Here is a 12,718-nt window from a genome sequence, read left to right as displayed (position 1 = left end):
CGGGAGCGTGTCGTTTCGGTTATCTTCGCGTGCACGTCCTTTTTCTTTTATCACTCGCTCGTTAGATCTGCGAATTTATCGCTCCGTTCGTTGCTTCCTCTTGTCGTTTTTTCTTCTTTCTTTCTTTCTTTCTTTTTTTTTTTATTGTTGCGCATGCACGTTCGCGAGATCACCGTACTACTCTCCTTCAGCTTTTTATCGCTGCTCGCGCGTCGTTCCTCTTGACGATCGGCACGTTTGCGCGACCGAGTAAACATTTGGAGTACGCTGTCGTTCGCTCGACGAAAACTCTGCTCGCGGCGTCATTTCTCGCGTTCCGTTTCTGTTTCTTCGACTTTTCGCGATCCGCGAGCCGACCGCATTGAAAACTTCCGCTGTAGTAGGTCGTGGCTCCCGTCTTCGAAGATACCATCGCAGCAAACTGGCGCTCATCCTAAATATAAACCTGCCAATAGCTGCTGCGCGCTCTGACGGATACAACGGCTAGCAGATGCTCGATCCGTAGCCCTCGAAGCTTAAAGCTTGCAGCTGACACTTAACCAATACGTACGTACGGCCACGAACTGCATAATGCATCTCGGCCCATTTTCTACAAATGGAGAACACGTGTTGGCGGCGTCGTCGTCTCTCTCTCTCCCCCACGCGACTACGAGGCGCGAAACTGGAACGCGACACACAAAGACGCGTATAGTGAGTGCGAGACTCATCAATCAGCCACCACTAAACTCTTGATCTGTTGAGGCTTCGGACAACTCGCTCCTTTTTTCCGAGAGAGTGCGAAACAAAGTTTTTGCCCAATAGGGTTCTTTAGCAGCTAACGAGCTGTTTGTTGCGACATGTCCCTATCTCTCTCTCTCTCTCTCTCTCTCTCTCTCTCTGACTGTTTCTGTCGACTGGACGCTTTTTCTCGTTTTAAGTGACGATTAACCTCCGGCTCTCCATTTTTTCTCGCCTCTAACGTAATCGTTGCTTGGCGATGACTTTTAGTTAGGACACAGATGCTTAGGGGAAATGGTTATTTGTTGACACTGTTGTACATTCTTGGACTGTAAAAGATAGAAAATTCGATGATCGGAATACTAAAATTGTTAAATTTTCGTTCAAATAAGAATCCAACTGGGAGTAATTATTTTTCATTCGATTCTGAAAAGCCGTCATTTAACATTGAACGGACAAGAGCGACGCGATCTCGAAGCCGCACGAGAGCCACGCAGCGGTTGGCACCGCTCGCGGTAAACATCACCGCCAAACAATTCTAAAGAATTCCGTTCGTCCCCGGCGGCGAGCTCTCGGGATTAGGCGACTAAAAGTTCGGCTGACCGCGTGACGCTGCATTCGGGGCGCCGGATTTTCCAAGACTACGGCTCGCGCCGTCTCTCGACGCACGCGGCGTGTCTCTTGTCCTCGAGGATGATCGATCGCGCTTTCTGACCCCACTCCTGAAATTGCTCGGACGTGGCCCGTAGAAAAAAGCTTGGCGCGTCGCCTGCCCCCGAAAGTCGTTACGACTCGAATGCGACGCTGCGCTGCCTGGACCGAGGCGTTGCCAGAGGCGACGATTTTCCAACTGTGCCGCGTTGGCGCCGAGGAGCGGGCAGGTCTCTTCGAGGCGTCGCGAGTAGCGGCAGCGACTTCAATATTGAGTTACGAGCCCGACCCGCGCGCTCCGTTCGCTCTTCTCTTTGTCTTTCTCGGCCGCGGTGCCGTGCCAACGCCGACTTAGATCCGACTGCGTTTCAGTCGTTCTCTCCCTCCCCGCGACTGCGCCCTACTTTCTCGAGTGCCCACTTTGAGCGGCCGCGAAATCCGCCGATATTTCGAAAAGGACAAAAAGAAAACGTACTCGTACGTTTGTGGATCAGCCGAGTTCCGTCGTCGTTTCCACTCGAGGCGCGACGACTCGCCGTCGTCACTCGTGCCGACGGAACGAATCTCTCGTCAAAGGTGTCCGAGGGATGTTAAAACAAGCACGCGCGTGTAGCGCCATTCGGAGCGAGGCGGCCGGAAGTGAATTTCCTCGTTTCTTTCGGGTCCGCGCCGCGGAACGGCCAGCACGTGCGAGCGCGCAAAGCCATTGACGCGTACGCGGCATTCGCGCTTCGAGCTCCTCGCCGCGGTTCGCTCCGAATGCAACTCCGTAAGCCTTCGTCCGTCCGCGTCGTACGCTCTTGCTTGCGCGACATTCAAAGTCGTTTCCAGGCGCACATCTGGCTTGGTCTGTTGTCCGGGACTGAACTAATCGCGTCGCGTCTGACTTTTCGTCGACCGCGCGCAAAACCCATTGCGCTCGCGCGCGAAAGCTGACGTACGTCTGAAAGACAGAGAGAAGATCGGCTCGCGTGCGCCACGAAGCCGATTTGTCGGCAGCGAACGCAAATAATAACCCATCCCGCGAGCTGACGGACCGAGAGGCGAGAAAAAGAGCGCGGACCAAACAGTCGCGGTTCGTCGGTCGCGAGAGCGGAGCTACGCGGTGAGACGTATTCGGCCTTCGCGGGATGAAGGGAGCAGAGAAAGAGAGATTTTTGCTCGGCTATACAAGAGAAAACTGGTTCGCTTTTAAATTTAAAACGCGCGCGCGCGCAAGTGTGTGTGTGTGTGTGTGTGCGCGTGTGCAAGAGAACCTGTTTTCTCTGCTTGCACCACTCGCTACGTATAAGGCGGTGTCGAGAGCTCAGCGCCGGTTTTTCGAGCTTGGCTTTTTCGAAATTGACTCGACGCCGACTTAGCTATCTCCCGTCCACGATGGAAAGAAACTTTTCTTTCTTTTCTCCTTTTTTTTCGCTTAGCCGCGTTCACGGATGATAAATCGCTCGCGCGAGGACGGGCGTGAACGGAAATGTCATCGTATTTTTGGGATTGGTATACGCTTCAGGCCGATAGAGCCGCGCGATTTGTCGCATATCGCGAGACGTGGAATACGTTTTCGCCGAAAAAGAAAAACGAAAAAACGTGCAAAAACGTCGGGCCGCAAGGCCACGCGCAGCGGCTTGAATTATTAAGGGAAATTAAAGTCAGCGCGCCGCAGATTGGCAATCAAAAGACACGCCGACCCACATGTGGCGCGCAACGCAGCCAATAACCGATAAATCAAGCGTCTCGGTTTTTACGATTTTCTCGCGATGGAGCGCGGGCATTGTTATAACTGTAAAAAAGAATACGCGGCCAATCAACGATCGGCGGATAACAATCTGTGAAAGAAGATGAAGAAGAAGAAAAAAGAAAGCGGCGCGCATCTCTCCTGATTTATCGACTTTCTCGGAGCCGCGAAGAAAGCCGCGAAGAAAGCCGCGAAGAAGAACGGGGTAGAGGCAGAGGCGACAATTTGGCAATTCCGAGGCCGCTCTTTGTCGCGCGCGCGTTCTTTGCGGGTGTCGCTTTTCAGGAATTATGCAAAAACACGCGCTTTTTCTCTCGGCGGGATATCCTCTTTTGCCCGCTGTTATACAATTGTACACTTTGCGCCGCGCGCCGGGCGTAATTGCGTTTTGCGTCCCGCTGCTGTTCGGCGAAACTGAAAAGTGGGTCTGAAGGGAAAACGAAATGCGTCACTTTTCTTTTTCTCCCTGGAAATAATAAGTTATGCAAACACGTCGGTAATCACGCGTGGACGTAATGATCTCGGATATTATATTACCGTTACGGTGATATTCAGATTATAGTGTTAATTATAAGGAGCGGTAAGATAATTTACGTGCAGTACGAGTGAAATATCGGATCAATACATACTAAAATTGCTGTTCCGCCGAAAGGCTTGGGCGACTCGATTACTCGATTATCACGTCGTCGAGTTGCAATGGTCGTTATTAAAAGCTGGAAAACGAGGACGCGCCAGCGCATAACAACGAGGTTTCCGGTGGAGAACTTGTCAAAGATGTGAATGTCAACGGAACGAGCGGCGAGAGCCGCGAGCAAACTGCCAAGCATGAGAAAAGAAAATGCGTTGAATTGTTTCAGTCGGCGGTATGAGTCGGCCGTCGAAAGCAGTAACGCAGGCAAAGAAGGTGGCGCCGCCCGCAGTCCCGAGCGACTTCCGGCACTCGGGCTCGTCGTTCGGCTCGGCCGGCTACGCTAGCAGCGAGGACGGCTGCGGAGGCGGCTACGGCATCCCCGGCGGCGTAGGCCCCGGCACAGCCATCGCGATGCAGAACCTCGGCTCCTCCGCTCATCCGCAAGCGCCGACCAGCAATAATGGCTCGTCCGCGGGCGACGACTCCTCCTACGGGATGCCCGCCGGCAAGAGCCCTGGACCCATGTTCACTCACCCTGGATTCTCCTTTCCACCAATGGTCGGCAAATACGCTCACGCCGAGGACCAAGGTACGACTCCGTTGCCCTCGGCGAAGCCCTGTTGCTTCCCCCCCGTTTCTCGGATTAGCTAAGAGAGAAGCAACGGAGCGCGCCAGAAGAAAAATAAGCATCGACGAGACGAACCACCGCCAAGTAATCTTCGTAGCTGTCGTGTCGTAACGTTCTTAAGGAGATTATAAGAACGCCGGGAAATATTAATGAAACGCGTCCGAGATACGTGGCGTACTTAACGCCCATTAATCCGAGCAGCCGACTAGTTTGTTTGTTCTATCTGGAGCGCGTGTCGGTGAAACTGTCTCGAGTACGAGGCTTTGACCCACGTCGACAAGCAAAAACAATAACGATGATCTTCCCACAGGAATCGACATGACGCAGAGTCCCGGCAGGGACAGTCCAGGAAGCTCGGGCTCAGGCTCGGGTTCCCGCCACTCGACGGCTTCGCTCGACTCGGGTCGTGCCTCGGGCTATCATCTGGGCGGACCACGCAGCGCAGGATCGTCGGCGCTCACCTCCTCGCCGAGGTGCTCGATCAGCTCCTTGGGCTCGCACCCCGATCGGCCCAACGATCTCGACGTCGTTCACGCTTGGCTCGCCGAGCTGCAGTTCGACGAGTACTTTCCCAACTTTGCGTCGGCTGGTTACGACTTGGCTACGATCACGAGGATGACGCCCGAGGACCTCACTGCCATTGGTTCGTTCATTCGACGTTCGACTCTTCGCGCACGTCCGCGAGGAACTGGCCATTCGTCAAATTGAATGCTTCGGCCGGCCAGTCGACGAGGGTCGGCCGCAAAATTGTCGCGACCAACAATGTACCGGCTGCAAATTGAATTGAAATTTGCGAATAAACGCGCTCAAAAGGCCGTGACCACAAAAGCGAACGTGCGCGTCCTTCGGGAAATAAAGGCGATTGAAAAACAAGCCATCGGCCAGAGCGAACCGAGAGGGGGAGGGAGGGCCGCGGCGATGGTAGACGGCTGCGCCGCGTAGCCGGGAGCTTCGTCACATCCGTTCGCGGAACGGCGATCGCGCGAATTTTTCGACTGGCAGCCAGCGAAACTCAGGCGCCCGTGTGCTCGGCAGGTATAAAGAAGCCGAATCACAGGAAACGCCTGAAGGCCGAGATCGACAACCTGAACGCGGGCGACGGCCTTCCCGAGCACGTGCCCGGATCGCTCGAGGAGTGGCTGCGGCTCTTGAGGCTCGAGGAATACCTCGGCGCTCTGCACCAGCAGGGCATGAGGAGCGTCGACGACGTGACCACGCTCACGTGGGAGGACCTCGAGGACATCGGCATCGTGCGGCTGGGCCACCAGAAGAAATTGCTGCTGGCCATCAAGCGGATCAAGGACATCAAGGCCGGCAAGCGCATCCAGCCGCTGGACCTCGCCAGACTGCCGCCGCATCCTGGACAGACGCAGGTAAGCCGCGTCGATCCCAACTGACCACCACCGATCAATTAATTTTTTCAATCGCTCGCAGGACGTGATCATTCAGCGTGGCGTGCCGGACCTGCCATCGCCCGACGAGGACTGCTCGTCGCCGATCCTGAGGTCGTTCCAGCGCCCCGCCGACACCGGCCACAACGCGTCCAGCTCCAGCAGCAACTGCAACAGCAGCAGCAGTAACAGCAGCGTCAACAGCGTGGCGCTGGGCGGCAACGTCAGTTGGCGCAGCATGTACGCCGCGCTGCCAGGCGGCCTCGACTACGCCACCATCGGCCGCAACAACAGCGCCAACTCGCGCGGCAAGTCGCTCGAGAGCCTCGAGGACGTGCCGCTCGGCTATCCGCCCTCGCCGGCGCCGCAGACCCACGCGCCGCAGATACTCGACTGGCGGCCGCGCAGCTACGACGACGGCGACCTCACGCCGACGAACGACCACCACGCGATCGTCATCGAGAACATTGGCGGCGGCACGCTGCCCAGGCCACGACACTGCTTGGTCAGACCGAGGCCCGTCGCCAAAGTAAGTTGCCATCCACCTCGGTCTCCCCGCATCGCTCTGGCATCACAGCGCGCACCAGTGCATCGCTCGAATCTGTTGCAGACCTTCTTTCCGCAGATCCAGGCGACGCAAAGCTCGTACAAATCGCTGCCGCGTGACTTCGACAACACGAACAAGTATCAGCTGACCTACGGTCACGACAGCAGTCCCAGTCTGATCAAGCGGCGTCCGCCCTCGCCGCCGCGACGCCTCAGCTCGCGTGACTTGAGCTCCAATCAGAGCGTCACCAGCAACAACGGTGACATTGTGATCGACTGCAGCGGCCCCGTGCCCACGACCACTTGCGACGAACATCACCAGCGAATGGTGCAGCCGCATCACTATCCTCAGCACATCATGTCGACACCGCCGAGTCAGGCGCAAACCTCACCGCCGGCAAGCTCCACGCCAGTGCAACTCAGTCGACCGCCGTCGTCCATGTCGCGCAGCTGGGGCAGCGTACCCGCCAATCCGAACGAGGAGCACGAGCTCATCGCCACTCTTGCCCTGCAGCATCGCAACGGTTCCGATGCTAGTTTTAAGGTATGATGCCACGAGCGAGTCGTGTGAATGCTTTGCCGGCTCCACTGGCAAGACTAATCATTGCAACGTTTCCAGTCGAGTTCGAGCACGGAATCCGACTCTTTGCCCTTCGCCAACGAGAACGCCGGTACGATCAAGCAGCGAGCAGCCCGTGCTGCCCAAGAGTACGCCAACAGTCCGAGTCACATGATCTCACAGCAGCAGCAGCATCATCATCTTCATCACCATCATCATCATCATCATGCCACGGCTCCATCAGTCAGCGCAAGCAACGAGCCCGTCGACGTGCTCAGCGATATCGGCAATATGCTGACCAATCTCACCAACGAGCTCGACGCAATGCTCGAGGAAGAGAAACGTCAGGGTCTGAATCCATAATTATGGACATCGATACCGCTAATGCTGTTGCTACTACTACTATTACTACTACTATTAGTACTATCGTTGTTGCCATGTAAGGGACACAGGACCGGGATATTACTAATGATACTACCGCCACCGCCTCTGCTGCTACTGCTGCTGCTGTTGCTGCTGTTTTTCACTGACGAGAAAGGATCGCGTGTTGTATGACGACGGCGTTTATATATGAAACAGAGGACTTTTCTGAGATGCTTTTTTAAATAATACGACTGACTTACTCTTGAGGACCATGACTTGCTGAATATAAATGATTTTTTATCGGATGAAAAAGGACGGCCATGGAGGAGTGGAAAGTTAAAATAACGTTTACGCGTCTATTCAGTCAGTTTTTGAATGTAGCTTTGACCTTTTTCACTAATCCACTGATTCTATATCGAATTACGGACAAAACAATAGATTTTTATAACTACAGATTTTTATAAAAGTTCTTAAAAAATATAGATTTTTATACATCGTACTGCTTCACGCAAGCAAATTAATCTTATATTATCGTAAGCTAATGAAAATTTTTTCAACAAATGATACGTAACAAAAACACTACCCATTCAGTGACTAAAAAAAAATTTTCGATTGACTTTTTCATGAAAAAAAAAGTTCTCTAGCATTTACTATGACGACAAAAAAGCTTTCTACATCTTCCGCTCCTTTTTCGAAAATTTCATCTACTCAGCAGGTCGATGATACAACTCTTGTTGAAAGAAGATACCTTTTTGCACAATCAATAAACACCTTGGTGCCCTTTTAGATACATGTTTATAAAGACCGACCGTCTAACTGACTACTACGCATTTACTTTTTAGTTTTTTTATATGTTAACGTAATACGTACGACTAAGGCGATACGATACATTTTTGTATTACGTGACTAAATCAGTACATTCCACACAATGTATTTAATTTCCCCGCTTCCGTCCTTTCGAAGCCAGCAACAGTTTTGTCGAAAATGAATACAATTTTTCTTACATATTTGCTACAGATAGAAGTTACGTAGAGTTTCGCCGTTATAGATGTGATATTTATAAAGAAGACCATATGCGTGCGATACTATTACAATAAAAATAATACCATGAAATACATAACTTTCTACGTCAACTTTTTTAGCAAAAGACATTCAGTGAATCCTCTATCTTATAGACAATTTAAAAGCAAACTACATTATCGAATTCCAATTTGTATTCATTGCAGTAAATGAATTTACGCGTAACTTTGCGTAAAAAAAGTGATGTAAGATTGCTTTAAACTAAAATTACATTATTACAGCCGAGTAAATAACTCTCCAACTAAATAAAGTGTAATTGAAATTAATTTGGAATATACTGTTTTTTGTAGATTAATTTTTATATTGTGTACGAATTCAAAAAATCAAGCGAGAGTTAAATTAAAATAAAAAAAACATTGCAATGAAATAATACAGTCGATTACATTTTATAAATAGATGATGAATCTTGCACATAACTAAGCAAAAATTTTATGCGCGAAATATCCGGATCACATAATAATTTTGCGTCAATATAAATAGGTGCGTAGCTTAATGCGACTGTGAAGAAACTACAAGTAAAAGCCATTTCTCGATGTCCTGTGTGCCTCGATGTAACTGCAAACATAAAGAAAGCGCCTCAAAAGTGCGAAACTATAACGAGAGACAACTTAAATGTAAGATCGCAGAGAATAAAAGAACGCATTACTTAAGATAAACTTAAAATATGTAAGTTTGATCGATTTAGTTCAAAGAAAAGCTACGATGAAAAAAAATATAAACACGTACTCGTCGCGTATTCGAGCTACAAACTTGTCTTGTTAACTATTTTAGGTGTATAGTTATATATATAGTATATTCTATTATATGAAAGAAATATACCATGGGTGAACAGTGATTTTGACAAGATTTCGCTTTACTAAAATTTTTAAAATTCGAACAACAAATTCAGAATGATGAAAAAATAAAACAAAACGTGTGTAAAGTAAGCAAATGCAAATCATGCCATGAAGCGATTTTTACAATATACTGCGAAGCGTGGCAAATAGATTTATTTGTTTCTATACTTTTGTAATGTACAGAATTTATTAGAGGGCGATAGTTGTAACGAAAAAATACGAGGTAAATTAACAAATAAGTATGAAATATGTTAAGCGATAGAGACTATGTATTAAACATTTTTAGCAGTTTCTTTTCAGTTGATCCTTTTCTTTTCTATGACACGCCATCAATTCCTATTATTTGAAAAAAAACACAAAAATCCTTGAAGACTTCGTATATGTTATTTGTGCTCATAATGACATTTTTAAACTCGAAGTCATTGTTTTCAACATGGTAGATAAAATTATTATATAGACAAATAGATATATTATATTAATTATAGTTTTTGTACAAAGGTCCACGATTGAACGTCGACTTTGCTGGCCGAGCGATGCTGCTTAAGCACTCGCTTATAAGCCTGCATTGTACGCCACCATCGTACGTCCCTTTTCCCTGTCGGTTTTAATCTCACAAATCAAATGTGTCAGTTCGCTCCATTGTGTGATCGATTAAATGGAGAAGCATTGTTTCAGCGGCTATTACAATGCAATGTATGTATCAATGACGAGTGAAAAATCAAATGAAGCGACTCCATGGAGAATATTTGTCTGTACATTGCGCGTTGAACGCATTTCAACGATGTATTTCTACGTATTTAATCATAAATACCGTTTGATTTTTCAAATCAGTTTTATTTTGTTAAGAGAATTTATTGTTTACGCGTATTCTCTTGATTTGTAATCATTGAAGGTGATCGATGGCATTTGAAATACGCTCTTGGCTTTTTAATCGTGTAAATAAATGAATTTTTTGATTGTCTTGTAAACTTTCGTTCGATAATTTTAAGTATCCTAATTTTAAATTTCGGGCTGAAAGTAATGGAAAGCCTGTCGAGACGACATAAAAGTACTATTTTGAAATTAACGTTAACAGAAAATGACGACTTTCAGTAATAACACACGTTCTATACACTTGCCCATTTGCAAGACTGATTAATACTTAACGATTCAGGTACTGCAATGTAACAACCACTATTAGAGCACGTATTTCGGAAGAAAAAAAAGCATTTGTACAATTTGCAGCGCTGCAAATTGTTTTGTACTACAGCAATGAATGCACACTTATGACAACTTTAACGACATCCTTTTATATTAATTTTAAATAAATACACGTGAATCGAGTGTATAAAATTGTTAATAGTTAAAATGATTTTACATTATAATTTAAACAAAAAAGAATGCATCGTTTGTAACAGATATGTTATTTATTATGTGAGTATAATACTAACTTTACAGCAATAAAAAATTATAGCAAAATGTCAAAACAACTTGTACTTTCATCGTTCTCCCACACATCTCAAATTCGATATTTTTATCGCATACGTCATTTGTTTCAATTGAATCATATATTCTTTCATGACGATATCTCATTTCAAATTATTATTTTCTGAATAATTTACTACTCGGAGGCTTGCTGCTTTTATCAAACAATTTTTGTGTCCAGCAATACAAGTGGAATATGATTAAAGTAATTCACATGTGCGATACGGCTAAGATATAAAATGAAAGTACGAAGTGAGTTTCTGATTGAAGATAAGTTTCTGCTTGTAAATCAAATCTCAATTTCTTAAAACGCGGCTAACAAGCTTTCCAATGAAATGTCTTATACTAATTAAAATTGATTAAACGGAAGTTGGCAGGGTTTTGTGAAGCGCAAATGCGTCGTATTTGTAATGGTAAACAAACGTCCACGACGGCAATATTAACAAAAGGAGAATGAGAGGCCAAATTAACTGGATGAGCGTGTTTGTAGCGGTGCCAGCTTGCTCGATTTAGTGAGGGTTCTGGACGGTCAGCCGATAATGAGCCAGACGACGACGCTTGTATTACCTGTATTAGTCCGAGGACGAGCAGTGACTGCAAATGAGATACACTGTTGAGCAGTCGCTGATAATAGATGCCGCAATCCTCAGAACTTCATTGCCTGATTACCAGCAGCTGCGCCCTACAACATGATAATGCACTTTGATTATCTTTTAGGTAATTGATGTTTATCGCATATACGGTATTATAACATTTTCTCGACACAATTAAATTTCGGTCAAAGTTTTCTATCTGGCTCAAATCATCCATGAGTTTGCAATCGATCCGACGTAATACTTTTTCATCGACGCTTCGATGTTTTTCAATCGGTTTCTTTCACGGCGGATTCTTGATCGTTCGACTTGGGTTAATCATCAATGTTTTCAACAGACCGAGCGGAAAGTACGAGTTTGCCGCAGGCTTTCCACGCGTTGTTTTGAAAAGTATCGTAGCTAACATATTTGGCAAAGAGACTCTTGTGTCTCGTGTGCCTTTTCAGCCTCGCTTCGCTCGGGCGTCAACCTCACACCAGACAAGACTCTACTTTCCCGCATTAGTTAGGCAACGTACTACAAACGTCACTAATAATACTGTCCCCACAATGAGGTATCATAATAAACATAAAACTCGGCGAAAGTCTATTGCCGATCGAGCTCGTTTCCAGTGCTAACAATTGTAGTTTTCTATTCCTGATAATTAAGCATTGAAGAACGATGACTTTAAGCAAAAAAATAATTTGACCGAGAAATGTAAACGATTGTCTTTTGTAAGGATCGTAATTGAATCAACGAATTGTAGGAGTTGCATGACGAACTATCCGTTGATTGTGTAATCAGATCGCACAACGTTAATCCCTTTAAATTGCATTGAATCAGAGTATCGATTAGTCCTCCATCGACTTACCTTAATCCGAGACCTACGCGTTTTTCCCATCAGACTAGATCTTCTTAGGAATAATCCCAGGGCCACTCAACAGTCCATTAATGCCGAAGCCACGCATGACTGTAGTCGTCACTACCGACCGTAGCAAAACATCACGGCACGAAGAAAAATGTTTGCTGCAGTAGATCTCGACGTCGCAACGAGGAGCAAGTACACCAAGGACGAACTGATAGCCGCTTACGCACTTCTCGAACTATCGACTAGGATATTTTCCGATGGCGCTAAGCGAACGGTCGAGGCAGCAACGCCTGTTCAAGGGAAAGTGCGTCTCGTAACGCTGGAGAAAGGAGCACCGGACTCTCTGCGCGCAGCTCCATCGCAGCCAAATCTATTGAAATCTTTTCTGAACGAAGACGTCGATCAGCTCGCCATGACTTATTGCATTATTTCTCCCGTGGTATGAAACTCCATTCAAGATCACTGTTTAAAGTAGACCATATCGTTAGCACTTGCTAGCCAGAAATCGCCGGCCGTCAAGTGTGCACGCTCAAACAGCCTCTTTTCATTGTTCAGGTATACGCGATAGTCAAGCCATCGCTGCGCGAGCTTATGGTCGAGCACTCGTATTGTCGACAAATTAAAGATAACAAAAGCGTCGATAAGCGAATCGGCAACACTGCTACTCCTGTGCGCAAGAA

General features: G+C 47.3%; 1 protein-coding gene across 4 annotated transcripts in view; it reads left to right on the top strand.

Annotated features, from left to right (window-relative positions):
* LOC131674874 (caskin-1) overlaps positions 1-11,275 on the top strand; it is a 30,777-nt gene extending 19,502 nt beyond the window's left edge. For all 4 annotated transcript variants that reach the window (XM_058953685.1, XM_058953687.1, XM_058953684.1 and 1 more), the window contains 6 exons: positions 3,958-4,320; positions 4,670-5,002; positions 5,395-5,732; positions 5,794-6,279; positions 6,361-6,840; positions 6,916-11,275. In XM_058953685.1, the coding sequence (XP_058809668.1) occupies positions 3,958-4,320; positions 4,670-5,002; positions 5,395-5,732; positions 5,794-6,279; positions 6,361-6,840; positions 6,916-7,218 (2,303 nt within the window). In that variant the 3' untranslated portion in view covers positions 7,219-11,275. The remainder of the gene's footprint in view (positions 1-3,957; positions 4,321-4,669; positions 5,003-5,394; positions 5,733-5,793; positions 6,280-6,360; positions 6,841-6,915) is intronic.
* Positions 11,276-12,718: the final 1,443 nt, after the last annotated feature.

This window comes from Phymastichus coffea, unplaced genomic scaffold (genome assembly GCF_024137745.1).
Source record: "Phymastichus coffea isolate CEN01 unplaced genomic scaffold, Cenicafe_Pcof_1.1 PCOF00327, whole genome shotgun sequence".
Classification (NCBI taxonomy): Eukaryota; Metazoa; Arthropoda; class Insecta; order Hymenoptera; family Eulophidae; genus Phymastichus; species Phymastichus coffea.
Note: the sequence above shows the minus strand (reverse complement) of the source record. Positions and strands in the feature narration are given on the sequence as shown.